At 50.5% G+C, this 16,626-nt stretch overlaps 2 protein-coding genes across 38 annotated transcripts in view; one reads left to right on the top strand and one right to left on the bottom strand.

Annotated features, from left to right (window-relative positions):
- Positions 1-8,727, top strand: part of FMNL3 (formin like 3) — a 53,044-nt gene extending 44,317 nt beyond the window's left edge. For 3 of the 5 annotated variants that reach the window (XM_079139554.1, XM_079139553.1, XM_079139551.1), the window contains 15 exons: positions 89-190; positions 1,551-1,830; positions 2,252-2,320; positions 2,410-2,534; positions 2,733-2,935; positions 4,046-4,280; positions 4,441-4,509; positions 4,607-4,687; positions 4,787-4,916; positions 5,529-5,689; positions 5,950-6,051; positions 6,402-6,494; positions 6,764-6,887; positions 7,007-7,123; positions 7,784-8,727. In XM_079139554.1, the coding sequence (XP_078995680.1) occupies positions 89-190; positions 1,551-1,830; positions 2,252-2,320; positions 2,410-2,534; positions 2,733-2,935; positions 4,046-4,280; positions 4,441-4,509; positions 4,607-4,687; positions 4,787-4,916; positions 5,529-5,689; positions 5,950-6,051; positions 6,402-6,494; positions 6,764-6,887; positions 7,007-7,098 (1,866 nt within the window). In that variant the 3' untranslated portion in view covers positions 7,099-7,123; positions 7,784-8,727. The remainder of the gene's footprint in view (positions 1-88; positions 191-1,550; positions 1,831-2,251; positions 2,321-2,409; positions 2,535-2,732; positions 2,936-4,045; positions 4,281-4,440; positions 4,510-4,606; positions 4,688-4,786; positions 4,917-5,528; positions 5,690-5,949; positions 6,052-6,401; positions 6,495-6,763; positions 6,888-7,006; positions 7,124-7,783) is intronic. The other 2 variants (XM_079139555.1, XM_079139552.1) reach the window with 1 other exon arrangement.
- PRPF40B (pre-mRNA processing factor 40 homolog B) overlaps positions 2,508-16,626 on the bottom strand; it is a 95,579-nt gene continuing 81,460 nt past the window's right edge. For 13 of the 33 annotated variants that reach the window (XM_079139532.1, XM_079139524.1, XM_079139519.1 and 10 more), the window contains 9 exons: positions 16,030-16,144; positions 15,794-15,885; positions 11,646-11,816; positions 11,309-11,446; positions 11,003-11,098; positions 10,679-10,795; positions 10,172-10,349; positions 9,814-9,875; positions 8,948-9,706 (listed from right to left, as the gene is read on the bottom strand). In XM_079139532.1, coding sequence (XP_078995658.1) covers positions 9,443-9,706; positions 9,814-9,875; positions 10,172-10,349; positions 10,679-10,795; positions 11,003-11,098; positions 11,309-11,446; positions 11,646-11,816; positions 15,794-15,885; positions 16,030-16,144 — 1,233 coding nt within the window. In that variant the 3' untranslated portion in view covers positions 8,948-9,442. Of the gene's footprint in view, positions 2,742-8,947; positions 9,707-9,813; positions 9,876-10,171; positions 10,350-10,678; positions 10,796-11,002; positions 11,099-11,308; positions 11,447-11,645; positions 11,817-15,793; positions 15,886-16,029; positions 16,145-16,626 lie in introns of those variants that run through there. The other 20 variants (XM_079139540.1, XM_079139527.1, XM_079139546.1 and 17 more) reach the window with 13 other exon arrangements.

Raw genomic sequence — 16,626 nt, 5'->3', positions numbered from 1 at the left:
GTTAGGCCTGGGTCTTAACTGGGCTTCAGTTCATAGTAAGTGCCTAGGCTTTAGGGCCAGCCCCAAACCTGCCCTTCCCCATTTGCAGCTCACAGAGAAGCTTTTGGACCTGGAGAATGAGAACATGATGCGGGTGGCAGAGCTAGAGAAGCAGCTGCTGCAGCGGGACAAAGAGCTGGAGAGCATCAAGGTACCAAGTCATCTGGGGAAGGAAGGCTGTGACCATCCCTGGACTCCAGTGCTTTGGAACCTTTATTTTCTTTCCTGAGTTATGTCAAGGAGAGATCTTTTTTTGTTGTTGCAAGATTTTTTTTTAAATATATTTTTTAGTTGTAGATGGATATAATACCTTTATTTATTTTTTAGTGGTGCTGAGTGAGCGCGCTACCACTGAGCCACAATCCCAGCTCCAAAGAAAGATCTTGATTTACCCTTGAAGCACTCAGATAATGGTGGTCTGATGATTTCACTCCATTTTTTAGTTTGGGAGGGAAGCTGAAACCAAAGTGAGCAATACACACACTAGAAAGGGTGGAAGCAGATTGGGCACCCAACAGTTACCCCTGGAGTCCCTTCCAGGTCTCCTCCCAGCCCATCCTGCTGCTTTTCCTCCACATACTCCTCAGTCTTGCTCACTGATCAGAGTTGGAATAGCTGTTTATTAGGCCATCCACAAAGTATCATAAATTAGGAATGCAGGGGCTCCTTTATATTTCATCCTCTGCTTTGTCCTCTCACCTACCTTTTTGTTAGTTATAAAGTCATGCCCCACTGGGTGTGGTAGTGTATGCCTGTATTCCCAGTGGCTAGGGAAGCTGAGGCAGGAGGATTGCAAGTTCAAAGCTAGCCTCTACAATTTAGAGAGGCACTAAACAACTTAGGAAGACCCTGTCTCAAAATAAAAAATAATTTTAAAAAAGGGCTGGGACTGTGGCTCAAATGTTAAGCACGTCTGGATTCAATTTCTGGTACCAAAATAATAATAATAATAATAATAATAATAATAATAATAATAATAATAATAATAATAGTGTCATGCCCCAATCTACCTTTTCTTCCTGAGAAATATGATCATGAGCTAAGCCTCTATTAAATACCAAATTAGGAACTATGGAGGATACAGAGATGGCTAAGACAAAGCCTGTCCATGGGGCTTCCAAATGAGCAATTAAATAAGGCCAAAAGATAAACAAAAGCAATAAAGAAGCCCAAGGACAATGGAGAAAGCAGCTGCATCAGACTGGCAATAGCCAAGGAGTTTCACAGCTGCTTCCTTTTTCCTGGGTTCTGAAAGATTGGTGCAGTGAGAACAGCCTGGAGCAGAAGGGATAACATTTCATGGTGCCAGCAAAGAGAGGCTAGCCCTTCTACTAACCTCCTTTCTTCTGCTGCACTCCAGCTTTCCTTACTCCCCCATCTATAATTCTGCCATCTAAGCACACTCACAGAGACCCTTGAGTAGTCCTTTGGGTAGGAAGTCTCATTCCCAGAAGTAATGACTGCTGTGCCTTTAGCCCATCCTTCCCTCAATGACACTCTCTGCCCAATAGGAGACATATGAGAATACAAGCCACCAGGTGCACACCCTGCGGAGGCTCATTAAGGAGAAGGAAGAGGCCTTCCAGCGCCGATGCCACCTGGAGCCAAGTGCTCGTGGCCTGGAGTCTATGGGTGTTGAGGCCCCAACTAGAGCAGGCCCTACAGAGCTGAGCGAGGGCATACCACCCTCAGACCTGGACCTGCTGGCTCCAGTCCCACCTGCGGAGGAGGCCCTTCCTCTGCCTCCACCACCAGCTCCCCCTTTACCCCCACCTCCTCCCCCTTTACCAGGTAAGTAACCAGGATCTCTGGGCCCAGAGGGCAGTCGCATTATGGACCAAAACCCTAGTCAGCAGTGTCTTCTTTGTCAACTAGGAAATGGCATCATTTGAGGATTGGAAGGCTATCAAGTCAGGGTGAGAGAGGGCTGAGGGAGAGCCACAACCTAAGGAAGCTTGGGTTACTAAGGTGCAGGGATGTCTTGGGGTAGAGAATCATCAAGATGCTGCTTCTAAGCAGCCAAGGAGAGGCTGAACTATGGCAGGAGAAACTGGGGCTTGAACCACCCATCAGGATTCCGGGGAGCGCCTTGAGCAGAACTCACACAGCCTCCTCCCCTGAGTCTGTAAGGACAAGTCAGGTGGGCAGAGTAGAGGATAGCCTGGGAAGTCTCACGATCCCTGGGTCACTGTGCCATTTCTTTTTCCCCTAGGCAAGTGTCCCCCAGCCCCACCTCTCCCTGGAGCTGCTCCCTCTGTGGTATTGACAGTGGGCCTGTCAGGTGAGTGTCTCCAGGGCCTTGGACAGGGCTGGTGGAATCAGGGGAATGTGTCCTTGGCTCCATCCTCAATGATCTTCCTTCCAAACTAGCCATTCGCATTAAGAAACCTATCAAGACCAAGTTCCGGCTGCCGGTCTTCAACTGGACAGCACTGAAACCCAATCAGATCAGTGGCACTGTCTTCAGTGAACTGGATGATGAGAAGATCTTGGAGGTGACAGGGTCGGGGGCCCAGAAGGGTAGGGCTGAAGACCAGGTTGCTCTTTTAGCCAGACCTCCTGGACTTCTGTCTTCAGTCAGGGACCAGGGTCAGCTTCATAAGCCAGAGCTGGGCTCATGCTGGGCATACTGCCAGCAGATCGTTGCGTAGTATGAGGCTGCAGTATTTTCCCTTCTCATCTACTCTTGCCAGGACCTGGATCTGGACAAGTTTGAAGAATTGTTTAAGACGAAAGCCCAGGGCCCTGCCCTTGACCTCATCTGCTCCAAGAATAAGACAGCACAAAAAGCTGCCAGCAAGGTGACCCTGTTGGAAGCCAACCGTGCCAAGAACCTGGCCATCACCCTGCGCAAGGCTGGCCGCTCAGCTGAGGAGATTTGCAGGGCTATTCACACGTGAGGCTCCCACTGACCTGGCTCTGGTTCCCAACCAGTTGGCAACCCAGCTCTCCATCTAGGAACCTACTTTTCCTAAATTCCAGAGCTCCTGACAGAGCTCCTCTACCCCTCCATCATCTACTGTCCTGGCCAGAACTTACTGCATCCATGCTATGTGCCAGAAACCATATGAGGTGCTGGAGAGCAGCCTAGGCCTCCACTCAAGCAGCTCCTAGTGTAGTGGGAACAGTACAGTAACACCAAGTGATACCATCTAGAGGGCAGAGAGGGCATGACTGGGCTTTGTGCTCAGGGAGGACTTCCCAGAAGAGGTGCTACTTCAAGAAGTGATCTGAAGAAGTGCACACATTAGTCCAGTTTAGGGCCTAGAGGGAGAAACTTGCTACTTTAGGTACTAAAAATGGAACCTGGCTTTAGTGTAGGAAGGAGAGTTGGAGGGGCAGGGTAGACAAGTGGACAGAAGTCCTGCAGTCCCTTCTCAGGTGTTTGGACTTTACCATAGGTGCAGAGAGGGGGAAACTGACAAGACTTGCATGTGTTGATTGATTGGCAGTACTGGAGATTGATTGGCCTCAGTGCATGCTAGATAAATGTTCTATCACTGAGTTTCATCCTAGCCCCCATCCCCCTTTAAAATCTTATTGAGTCAGGATCTCACTAAGACCAAGCTGGTCTTGAACTTGTGATATTCCTGTCTCAGCCTTCTGAGTAAATGGGATTACATGTGCACACTATTGTGCCCAGTTTTAAGGGCTCTTAAATAGGAGAACAGAAGCTGGGCGCAGGGGCACACATCTGTAATCCCAGCAATTTGGGAGGGTGAGGCAGGAGGACTGCGGATTCAAGGCCAACCTCAGCAACTTAGCAAGACCCTTGTCTTAAGTTAATAATTAAAAAAGGACTGGGGATGCAGCTCAGTGGTAAAGTGGCCCTGGGTTTAATCTCCTGTACCAAATGAAAAACAGGAACATGGAACGTTCCCCCAGGATTGTTGCTGCCACTGCAATGGTGCTCTGCCTCCGTCTACATCCCATGACAGTCCTCACCCCCAGTCCTCCTGGAGGAGAGACATATGCAAATGATCCTGTGATCTTTCCTCCTACACAGGTATGACCTACAGACACTACCTGTGGACTTTGTGGAGTGCCTGATGCGCTTCCTGCCCACTGAGGCTGAGGTGAAGCTACTGCGGCAATACGAGCGTGAGCGACAGCCCCTGGAGGAGCTGGCAGCTGAGGATCGCTTCATGCTGCTCTTTAGCAAGGTGGAGCGGCTGACCCAGCGAATGGCTGGCATGGCCTTCCTGGGCAACTTCCAGGACAACCTGCAGATGCTCACACCGGTATAGCCCCCACCCAAACAGTTGTCCTCTGCTGCTGCTCCTCCATCTCCCTCTGCTGGTCACTTCCCCTGCCCTGCTGCTCCTTCTAGCTCTTCCCTGACTTTAACCCCATACCCCACCCCTAGCCCAGAATGACTCAAGTATTCATCTTATTTTCCAGCAACTCAATGCCATAATTGCAGCCTCTGCCTCTGTCAAGTCCTCACAGAAGCTGAAGCAGATGCTGGAGGTGGGAAGAGGAGTGAATGGGGTGTTGGCCTTGGGGGCTATACAGAGGGATTCCCCAGCGCACGACCTGACCTGCCTCCCACACATCTTTTGAACAGATCATTCTTGCACTGGGAAACTACATGAATAGCAGCAAGCGAGGAGCTGTGTATGGCTTCAAGCTCCAGAGCCTGGATCTGGTAAGACAGTGGGGGGCCTGCATGGACAGGGAGCCTGGGTGCAGTAGTGGTGGAGCTGGTGTACTTAGCTCCCTGGCACTGCCTCTCTCTCCCTCCCAGCTGCTGGACACTAAGTCCACTGACCGGAAGATGACACTGCTGCATTTCATCGCCTTGACAGTGAAGGAGAAATACCCAGACCTAGCTAACTTTTGGCATGAGCTGCACTTTGTGGAGAAGGCTGCAGCAGGTGAGGGGAGCCTGGCAGGGTAGGCCAGCCCTCATATTCAGCCCAGGACAATCCCAGGAAACCATGAGGAGAGGGAACTTTTGGATCCATTTATTTCTAGTTTTTGTTATCTTCTTTCTGACCACTTCAAAGCTTTCCTCTAGAGCCATGAGCAGGGGCCACCCCAGAGTGAGCGTTCCTCTAGGCATTAGGCCTGGCCCAGCCCTTCCCAGCTAGGTGCAGTGGGAACAGAAACAGGGAGCCGTGGTTCTTTACTCCCAACTCCCTTAAGTTGGTTCAGACTTACTGCATTTCTCTATGGTGCATGCAGTATTAGAAAAACCATGAAGCCCTCTAGAGACATAAATAAGGTAGCCATTATTTGTGCTAGTTCATAAAAGCTGGGCAAGGAGTCAGCTCTGTTTTGGAGGCCAGCAACCACTGTGGCTCGCCTCCTTTTGCTACTTTGTTCTTTGGAGTTGTCCCACCCATGAGAACAGAGCTCCATGTCCACACTGAGGTGAGAACCTGAATGAGCTGTGCCTAGGGAGACGGTGTTTGCTGTAGTCCTGGGCTGGGCAGTGTGCATGCCAGGCCATGGGTACACCTCAGCAAGGCCTCTGACAACCACAGTGTCCCTGGAGAATGTGCTGCTAGATGTGAAGGAGCTGGGCCGGGGCATGGAGCTGATTCGGCGGGAATGCAGCATTCATGACAACAGCGTCCTTCGGAGCTTCCTTAGCACCAATGAAGGCAAACTGGACAAGCTCCAACGTGACGCCAAGACAGCTGAGGTGAGCAAGGGATGGAGTGGGCAGGAGCAACCCAGGCTCTCTAGAGAAGCCTAACTGCTTCTTTTACCAAACAGCCGGCCTACTATGTCAGGGAAGGAGGGCTCTTGGGGCCCTCAGGGACCACAAATTCTTCACAGTTCAGTAGGGCTTGAGTGGCTGATTTTCTTCTTTTGGCCCTGTGTTCTACTTTCTGTGGGCCTCCTGTCCCTGGGCTTCTTCTTCCTGCTAGGTTGATTCCTTCTGCATACCCCTTTCCCCAGGAGGCCTACAATGCGGTTGTGCGCTACTTTGGAGAGAGTCCCAAGACCACACCTCCGTCTGTATTCTTCCCAGTATTTGTCCGATTCATTCGTTCTTACAAGGTAAGCTGGAGAGGTGATTTTAAAGAGGGGTTTGGCAGAGAGAAACGCCTCTTTGAAAAATAGGTTGAGGGAAAGGGGCTTGGGCTTCAAGTCTCAGCCTTTTCCAACTCCTCCTCTGGGTCCTGGGGAGAGAGCAATTGAAGCTGGAAGCTGGCGACAGGCCTTGTAGCTGAACTGGTGGGTAGGGTGGGGGCCCAGGTTCTTCCTGTCATTGTTTAGAGCAGGAAGTGCCCCTCCAGAGGGTGGCCACCTGGGGTTAGCTGGTCCTACTGCCACCTACTCTCCACCCTCAGTGTCAGCCCCTCCCCTCCCAGCCTGTGTGAGCCTCACCTTCCACCTTGGTTCTATAGGAAGCAGAACAAGAGAATGAAGCCCGCAAGAAGCAGGAGGAGGTAATGCGGGAGAAGCAGCTGGCTCAGGAAGCCAAGAAGCTGGATGCCAAGGTGAGTGGGACCAAGAGCTGGGCTGGAGGAGAATGGGGCAAAGAACTGGGGACCGGGGCAGGAAGTAGAACTAGAGAGAAGATGGAAAACTGCAACAGATATACCTGAGGCTGGACAGATTAAGGACTATAGAGTCCAAAGGGATGGGGAGCTTGGCTTTGGGAGGGGGACTTCCTAGCAATATATAAACCAGGAGCATCTTGGGACAGGAGCCAGCCCCTTGTCAGGTTACTGATGACTTCCTTCCCCTTTCAAATGCTTGGCCGTAGACCCCATCCCAGCGGAACAAGTGGCAACAGCAGGAGCTAATTGCAGAGCTGAGGCGACGCCAGGCTAAGGAGCACCGACCAGTTTATGAGGGAAAAGATGGTACCATTGAGGACATCATCACAGGTGGGGCCCCTCTGCCCTCCTTGGAGCCTGGTGTTAGATCCAGCTCCCAAAGCCCAACCTAACCAGACCGCCCCCCACCCCCCATGAGGCCTGACCACTGTGTCTCTCTCCTGGGCCAGTGCTGAAGAGTGTCCCTTTCACGGCTCGTACTGCCAAGCGGGGCTCACGCTTCTTCTGTGATGCAGCCCACCATGATGAGTCAAACTGTTAACCCCCAAGGCTGGGGCCCCTGACAGGTATTGGGCACCAGCTGCCCCCTCTGCATGCCCACCTCCGTGGACTCCTCCTGGAGTCCACAGGCACCTCCCTTGCATGCCCTGGAACCATTCCCTGGCAGCTCCCAGCAATAGGGATACATACTTCTCTTTGCATGCCCCATGCTCCCAGAAACATGGCTTATCCTCTGACGCAGGGAAAGAGAATCTCTCACTTAATGCTGTCCTGGCTTCTACTAAGACCCAAGGGCTAGGGAGTCACCAGGCCAGGTTTGGGGGCTGTGCCAGAGTAGTCAGGACTAGGCCTATGGTTCTGATTGCTGATGCTGAAGCTACATTTCTGGGCCCAGGGCATTCTTGGTCCTTGTCTCCTCTATGGTTTCCTCCTAAGAGCTCTGGCAGTAGCTGCTGCCCAGGGACAGTTAGATGTCCCTTGATGTCAGCTTCCTGACAGTCAGGGTCTCTTCCTAGCTTCTTACTAAGTCTACTTGTTTCTGCTTAGTGGCCTCTAGTCTCCCCACCTCAAAGTGCAGAGCCCCAGCATTCTCCCCAGCTGGCCTTCAAGCCTCTCTTCATGGCCTACTTCACAGCCGGTTCCTCCCTATCCTGCTGTGGGTGCTCCTGAAGGTGCTGTACTGCTTAGCTTCCCTGCCTGTTGATAAGCTTCTGTCTTCCCTACAGGCCTCCACCTCCAACCCATTGTTGTTCGCCACCAAGCCAGGAGTGCTGCACCACCCAGTGGCCCCCCTCGAGCTCCAGGGCCCCACTGAGACCTTCTTGAAGGCAGAAGCACTTCAATCCTCAGTCCTGCAAAATCCAGCCAGTGGACATGAAGCCAAGGGCCTGGCAGAAGGTTACGCTGCTCTCTCAGCTGTACCACCCCAGCTCTCAGGCTGGATCTTACCGTGCCACTGTGGGCACTAGGTCTATTAGGGGCCTGGCACTTCTCTAGTGCCTCCAGTACTGTACTTTGTCCCTATGGTCTTCAACTTCATTTCTTGAAAGGTCATCAAGGATTAGCTCAGAGCTGGGAAAAACCATATCCAGCTTTATTGTACACAGGGGGCAACTAGGCCCCTCTCCCCTGCTAGAGCCCAGTGAGATGGGAGGAGAAAAGCCATTCTCCCTGCTTTTTTCTTTCCTTTTTGCAGTTCCATGGTCAGCACTGGCCTAACAGTATCCAGGCTTAGGGAACCTTGGCACCCTGTCAACCTCAGATCATCTCTTATGAGGAGCAAGGCCCTTCTACACCTGGGCCCACCCAGCTGTACCCTCATGATAAAGGTAGAGGATGATGCCAGGCCCACTGTCCTCCTCCTTGGCTCATTCCAGTCAGATGGTGTTCTTGCTGCAGTGGCCTGAAGAGCAGGGTTCTCTATACCAAGACCTCTAGAGAAAGGGCATGCCAACAACAACCTCCTCACCTTCCCTCAGCTAGGTGGTTTTTTGGTGGGGGGTAGGAAGCATGGTGGTCTTTGCAGACTATTTGCTCAGTTCCCTGCCAGTTTCTTCTCAGTGCCTGGAAGAGAATGTGGGGCCACCTCTTTTTGTACATGTACCACTTCCCTTCTCTCTTGTACATAAACCCTAGTCCTTTCTTCTCTCAACAAAAGCTTGAAGCACCAGGCTGTCTCCTCTTTCTGAGCTTGGGGGCCAGGGTGGCCACTGAATTAAAAAGTCTGGGGGAAAGGAGCACAGATACATGCCGGAAGGTGGCTGGGTGGGTTCCAACCACACAAAGGGAAGCAGGTCTGTGTGAGACACTAGTGCCCTCTGCTGGGCATGTGTATACCAATCCAGTTCCCAGCCTGCCCCAGAGCACATGGAGAGGACAAAAGTCACCGGCCATGTTATAAATATTGTTATTTAAAAAACAAAAACAAAACACACATACATCGGGTCCCTGGAGAAAGCAGTGGTGAAGCCCCTGGGCAGGCACTGATGCTAGAGGGTGAGGACTCAGCCCTATGCCACCTAGGCTGTATTCACCAGTCTGTCTCTTCCCTGGAGACCCCATCGCTCATACTTGATCTACTGGTATTACCCGCCCCCCCTTCAACATGGCCTGGGGCTGAGGGCAAGGACTGCACTAGTTGTCCGGGTAGTGGGGAACCCTTGAACACCAAAAGCAACCTTGACAGGTGCCAACAGTGGTGTATTGAGGGTGGAGTTACTTTAGGAAAAGTGGACACCGACCAGACGAAGGAGTCTGAGGCATACGGTAAGGGTGGCCAAGGAGCCACCACCTCAAGCAGGCCCGAGGCAGAGAGCAGCTTATCAGGTCACTGGTGGTCATCCAGTTGCTGTAGGAGTGTCCGCCGCCGCCTCTCTAGCTCCCCCTCACTCAGCTCGCTTTCTGACGTGTCCCAGCCTGTCTGTTGGAGCAGAGGCATGGCTCACCCAAGCCCCCTGGACAGAGTGCTGCCTGGCTGGGGCCGGGCCCCTGCCTCTGCCTCTCACCTTCTCCTTCTTGATTCCAAAGCCTGGGGAGCGATTAGGGAGCTCTGCCTGTCGAAGCTCCCTATCCTTGTCCTGTTCTTGTTCTTTCTCTTCACTTTCTTTGCCAGCTTTCTCCTCAGGGTCTGTCTCACTCTCAGGGCTGTTCTGTAAAAGTCCAGAGCCCAACTCCTCAGCTCCTGTGGACAGCTAGGAGGTAGGTGGAATAGATCCCACAAAATAGCAGTCTTAGGCAGAATTCCTTCTCTACTCACCGACTTGTGTCTTCTCTTCTTAGTTTTCTTTTTTGGTTTCTTGGTTTTCCGAAGGCCATGATCTAGAGAAAGAAAATTCCTACTAAGTCCCAAAGGGAAAGAGGAAAGCTCATCCTCTTCCCTGCCACAGCCCTCTATTCATTCTTTGCAGACATGGGCCTTGTGGTCTGAGACAGCAACCTGAGGAAGACTGAATCTAGTTTCCCTTCCTTCTCCTGGTTTCCTGCCTAGTTCTTTCATTCTCACAGGTCAGCCCTCCTAATCCACTCCACCCTCAAGGGTACTTGAGCTTGCTGAGGTCCTCCTCTTAGTCGTCACCCACATTTCTCCATCCCCCAGGCTCCCAGCATCTGCTTACCTGATCCAAGAAGAAGGTGGGAGGATGGGGAGCCCCGTCCTCCAAGGGCAACACCCCCACTTTCAACTGAATCAAGTGAGGATGAGGGATCAGAACCAGACTCTGAGGGGTTTCGCCTCCTCCGCTTGGGGGGCCGGAGGGATGGTGGGGGCAGCTCCTCCTCTTCCGACTCGGAGCCCTGGGCAGATAAGCAGATATGGGTCAATTGCAGAGGTTCTCTGGCCTCTAGAGCCCTTGTCTGGGAATTGGGGACAAAGAGGAGGATCCAGGGCCAAAGAAATCCTCAAATCTCCCTCCAATGGAGGTGACATAGGGAAAAACAAGAAGCGTTAATTTTTTTTTTTTAGTTGTCATGGACCTTTTATTTATTTATTTATTTGTTTGTTTGTTTGTTTGTATGTGGTCCTGAGAATGAACCTAGTGCCTTACACATGCTAGGCTCTACCACTGAGCTACAACCCCAGCCCAACAAGAAGTGTTTATTACCCCAAAACAATCCAGCCTCACCCCAAATCCCTCCACCTGCCAACTCACTGAGGGTGAGTGGGAACGCTTGCGATGGTGTTTCTTGCCCTTTCTGCCATGCTTTCGGCCTTTGGTGTGGAGGTGCTGGCATTCTGTCTGCTAGAGGCAAAGGGAGAAAGGTAAGGGCCCTGCCTTCTTTTCTCAGGCTAGGGCCTTTTGCCTATCCCAGGTCTCCCTCATGTTTCCCTTCCTTAGCAGTGCAGGCAAAGGAGAGTCCTAGGATGTGAGGCCATTGAGATCTCTGTTGAACTGGCCTAGGGACTTCATGCACCTAGGACAGATCCAAAGGGCAAAAGTCTGCCTCACCTCCAGCACCTGCAGGTACTCCCGGAAGAGCCGGATCCGTTCCGACTCCAGGGTGATCTGCTCAAAGGCTGAGTCGCACACAAAGCGCTCACGGACCTTGAACGGGGAGAGCACTGCTGATCAGACCAGGCTCCACCTGGCCGGGCTTGAACACGGCCATGAGCACAGGGCAGGGCGGGGGCAGAGGAAGAAAGGGAACCGGAGCTGGCCCAGGGCTGTGCCATGACTGGGGTGGGCCCTCAATGGTGGAGAAACGCCGCTGCACTCAGGCTTGAGGGGTGACTGGGGTCAGGCTGCGCTCCTGACCTCTTCCCACGCAGTGCCCAGCTCCAGAGCAGGCACGGCCTGCCTCAGCATGCTTCGAAAGGCAGCTTCCCTGCGCCGCATCCTTCGTGCCTCCTCCTTTTCCCGCTCCCTCTCCCGTGCCTCTGCCTTCTCCAGCAGCTGAGGATAGAAGAGATGCAGAACAAGGTCACCCAGAAGGGTGAGTGCCCAGGGCCCACTCAGGCATACCTTAAGAGGTTTGGCCTTCTGTCATGATCCCCTGAACCCAGGACAGTCAGTAGGGCAAGAAGTGAAAAGAGAAAGAGCAAGACAATGGGATGAGTAAAAAATCCAAGAACCACCCCACCCTGCCCCTCACACTATTGAAGGTCAGCTTGATGTTGCCTGCGTCCAGCGCAGCTGCCCTCTTGTCAAAGCTTATGACGTGGGCGAAGTCTTCAAAGGCTGTGTTCACCTCCACGCAGAAGCCCCGGTCCTGTAGGCACAGCAGCACATGAAGCAGAGGGCACCACAGGCCGGAGGTCCAAGGCTGACAGGCAGAGGGGTCAGACTATAGGATGCTCAAGAAGCCCCGTCCCCAAGAGGATCCACACAACTGACACACCTAGGAAACCACACTGTTCAAGTCATCATCTGACAAGCTCTCATGTGTACCCCTGGTCTGGTCATCACATGGAGCTGAAGGGACTGGCAGTGTGTCTGCCTGCTGAGTGATGCCTAAGGTTCTCACAATTAGCTCTTTTTCTCTTTGGCTTATAGCTCTGGCCCCAGCTAGGCCTTACTACTACTCAGGGAAGCTTTGTGAATTCTCAGTCAATATCTACTGCTCTCTATTCTTTGGTTCTACTTATTGAGTGCCTACAATGCACCAGGTATCCTGCTGAGTGCTTCACTCACATTTTCTCCTCCTAGATATAAATTTGGAACAGGTCTCAGTATCCTAATTTTACACAGGAGAAATGAGAGCACCTGCTCAAGATCTTGTAGGTGAACCTATGGCTGGGAAAGAATATTACCCCAGGGCTTTCTAACCATAAAAACCTGTGTGCTTTCAAGCACTACATTCAAACAGATTATAGTCTACAGGAGAAATGGAGGCCATCAGGTGAGCAACTCCCTAGCAATGTTAGAAATATGCCCCATTCTCTGAACACCACGGCCAGGTTCTGTACTTCTCATCACAGCCTCATATCCCAAAGAGACGGAGGCTTAGGAGAATGATTTCATTTGGCCCAAGACAATCCAAGTGATGTGGAGCCACCAGGGCTCAAGTCAGTTAGGACACAGCCATAGTCCCTCCTCTCTACACAGCTCTAAGTTCCTCTGGTACTCCTGCTGATGGCAGAGGTTTGCTCTTCATTCTCTCTACAAGTACTTCCTCAGCCCACACTTCTCCAACCGTTCTTAAACACACTCACTCTTTCTTAGGAAACTGAAGGCTTCAATATCATCGTCATTGTCTCCTTCCATCAAGCACATACCTCACTTTACCTGGAACATCCCTTCCACCCTGCTCTCACCTCAAGATAACTACCTCTGCTTTTCTTCAGTTTCAAAATCTCTTGAAATGTAGCACAAAGAAAAAGGAATAAACATGGACAGCCTGTTATAGGCAAGACATTTTACAAATACTTAATTCTCATGATCTTGCAAATGGATTATCCCTACTTTACAGAAAAGGAAACTGAAGCTCAGAAGCACCATGTAACTTGCAGAGGTCTCAGCCAATAAAAGCCAGGAATTACTTGACTCTGAAATGTGCTGCCCCAAAGCCACTGGCTTCATGGCCACATTCTCCCAAGTCACTCGTGGTAACAGTGAAATTCAAGGGTTCCTGTTCAGTCCTCATTCATCTGGTCCTAGATGCCTCTGCCCTTCAACACTACCCTCCCTCTTTAGATCCCTCCTCTCTTTTACCTCTTGTCACCTCTCCTGTATGTATATGATCTTAATAATAGCAGTTTGTCCTTTTTCACTACCTGATCTATACTTTCCCTGGTAATCTCATCCTTCACCTCTCTGCTGATTTTCAGACCCATACTAGACTGTTATCTCACAGACACTTCAAATTCAACAGATCCCAAGAGATCTTTCTCAAATGCTCCCCACCCCCATTTCCTTACTGATCTAGACCCAAATCTCCAGTCTTCTACCTGTTCCAAGTCCAGGGCCCTGTGTCATTCTATGGATGAGAGGTGCCCCCCACAGTTCACCTGGCTGTGGATGGCCACAGGGACTCCTGAGCTCATCTGTCTTCTAAAAACAGTAGCTCACATGGAGGAACAGGAAGAGGAGCTGTCTAAAACAGCTTGTTTCTCAGGTGCTGTGGAGAAACAGGACTTAGCAAGGGCAGGAGCCCTGCAGGACAACTGGCAGTACCAGCCACTCTATGGCTAAAAGCTACCCAGGCAAAAAAGTATAACTATATTGGGATATTAGTTTATATAATTGTCCTGTTTAAAATACAGTATTTGCTTCATTCCTCCCTGCTCCAGGTCGCTTTTGAGAATGATTCCCCTAATGGAATTCCTATTGCAGTCCTGCTCTTCCTGCTTAACCCTTACCAATGGTGCCATCATTCATGGCTCCACTGGAGGCCATGCACCTCCTTCCTTTCCCCTCAAGTCCATGAAACAAAGTGGCAATTCCACTTTTCAATGACTCCATCCCACTGGTTTTAAACAAAATATTTTTTCAATAAAATTCATACATAGCATTTCAACGTACTAGAGATGCATGCTACTCCATTCAAAAATAGGGAAAGAGCTATACAATTCACAGACACCAAACCCTTACCCCTTGCTTATCTCAAGGCACCGATGGCAGCTCACAAGCACCAGTGGATTCCTACAGTTCACTCTCCTCAGGCACCATCCCCACTGCCTTGCCCAAAGAGCACTACCCACCTAGACCCTAGGACAGCCAACTGACTGTCTTCCCTGTCTTTATTCCTCTAACCCAGCCTGTGGCATTTAGTACTGCTCTGACTTTGATACCAAATAGCCTTGGTAACAGGGAAGAGGCCTGGGGATGAGTTAGAGAGGATGACTGGAACTTAAAGTGTATCTGAATTACTTGCCACTGTCACTTTTAGTATCTTGAGGTTTCTACTACTGCCTCCACTACTACCATCTCCCCTAATGACAGAAACACTCCAGACTGGGAGGTGCTACCACATACTACCAACCAATGGCTTTTCCAAGATGCCAGATGATATTATTACTTACAAGATAAAAATCCAAATTTCTTATTTTAGCATTTAAGACACTTTACATGTAGGACTTTACTTCCACACAGGGAATATGGTTCTGGAGAAATAGAGGAAGCCACAGAACAATATGATAATCTTACCTAACAGTAACTTAAAAATATTAAATTCATATCAAATAGGAAGGTGATATGGCAGAAGGGATTAAAATGCAGCATGTGCATAAGTTTGTAAGGCAAAATAAAGGACTTTAAAGAAACTACATAGGGCTGGGGATGTACTCAATGGTAAAGTGGTTGCCTAGCCCTGGGTTCAATCCCCAGTACCCTTTCCCCTGAAAAAAAAAAAAAAGTTATATTTGCAATGGGACCGTCTTAACTTTATTCCCAGCTCCTTCTCAACTCAGGCACCAAGTTAATCTCACCTGCAATAAGGTGTCCTTTGGTGGAACACTCACCATTTTTTTTTTCTTTTTGCGGTGCTGGGGATCAAACCCAGGGTCTCGTGCTTGCAAGGCAAGCACTCTACCAACTGAGCTATCTCCCCAGCCCACACTCAGCATTTTTCAGATAAGGAAACTAAGGCTCAGAAAGCTTACGTAGCCTGGTCAAGGTCACACAATTAGTAAGGGATTACTCTGAACGTTTAGCCCAGGCAGTTTTTCTCAGATCCTGCTTCTAACCAATGAACTGGACTAGATTGTCTCCTCAAATGCATTAGAATATTCTTCACTTCCATAAGGAAAAATGCTTTCTCTCTTTCAAGACTCTCTTCACTTGCATAATTATCACCTTTTTTTTTTTTAACTGTGACAGACATGGATGCTTAAACTACTTCTTCAGTATAAGAGAAGTGGCAGTGCACATGGCAGCTGACACTTAACTATAGTATTTAGAAGGCATTAAATGGGCTGGGGTTGTGGCTCAGTGGTATAGCGTTTGCCTAGCACGTGTGAGGAACTGGGTTTGATCCTGAGCACCACATAAACCTACCATGCCTGTTCCCCGCCTCCTCTACTCCTTTCTAAAGGTGCAGTTCAAATGTCAATTCTTCCAATTCATCTCTATAATAACACCTGTTCCCCTGCAAAACAATTCTTTGTATTGCACCATGAACTCCTATGAGCAGAAATCTTGTCTTATTCGTTACTATATCCCCAGTACAAGGTAAAGGACCACAGTGGATATCTGCTGAGCAAGTTGCCATGCTCCTACAAGATGGGACTTATCAGGGAGTCTGTGCAGGAGTTGTGGCTTACACACAGCCTGCATTCATCCATAACCCCAGGTTCCCCTCACCTTAAGAATGTCCTTAATGATTTTCTTCTCATCGTGAAATCGTGCCTTCAACTCTTCCACATAGAACTTGAACAAGTCCAGAGGGGTGGAGCCTGCAGGAAGGGAGGGATGGGGGACCTGGCGGGCGGCAGCTTCCCAAGGCCTGGGGTGGGGTCGAGGACAGGACCAGGGAGTGGGAATGCAGAGGCGTCAGGGCAGGAAGCCAGACCAGAGAAGGGGAAGCCTGGCTGCCTTACCCGGCTGGCCCAGCATGTTGGCAAAGCGGACATCAGTGCTGACTGCTGGGTACAGCTCCATCCAGGTGGACATGGAGTGCAGCTGCCCTGTCTCGTGCAGCTCGTCCAGGAAGGTCTGAGCAGGGAGAGGTCAGGGATAGGGAGAGTGAGATAGGGAGGAAGAGAGGGAATGGCAAAGGGAAAGAAGGGGAAATCCAGACTGAGGAAATTCAGGCAAGGGAGGCAGAAAGGAGGAGATACAGATGTGGAGGAAGAGAACACTACAAAAGAAGAGACTCTAAATACAGAGACAGCAAAAAAATGACAAGCCAGCCTGGAAGGCAGCAAAGTCAAAACTTGCCAGCAGCACCATCTTCCATGACTTGGTTTAACTTCATTTTGTGATCCAGCTAAGTCATTCCCATGCTGCCACCCCCAAGTTGGGAGATAATCTCTACCTGTCTGCTCCCCACCCAAAGGAAATGCACATGGCCTAGCTGCCACACTGTGCCTGCAGGGTGCTTTCTGCTGGTAGCTTCTGGGTGGTGTACACATCTGGTCTCCCTAGAGGAGCATAGTCCAGAGTTGAAGGGACACAGCAGGAGCAGAACTGCAGGC

This window comes from Sciurus vulgaris (assembly GCF_902686455.1).
Source record: "Sciurus vulgaris genome assembly, chromosome: 5".
NCBI classification, from domain to species: Eukaryota; Metazoa; Chordata; class Mammalia; order Rodentia; family Sciuridae; genus Sciurus; species Sciurus vulgaris.
This window is presented reverse-complemented; position numbering and strand designations above follow the sequence as displayed.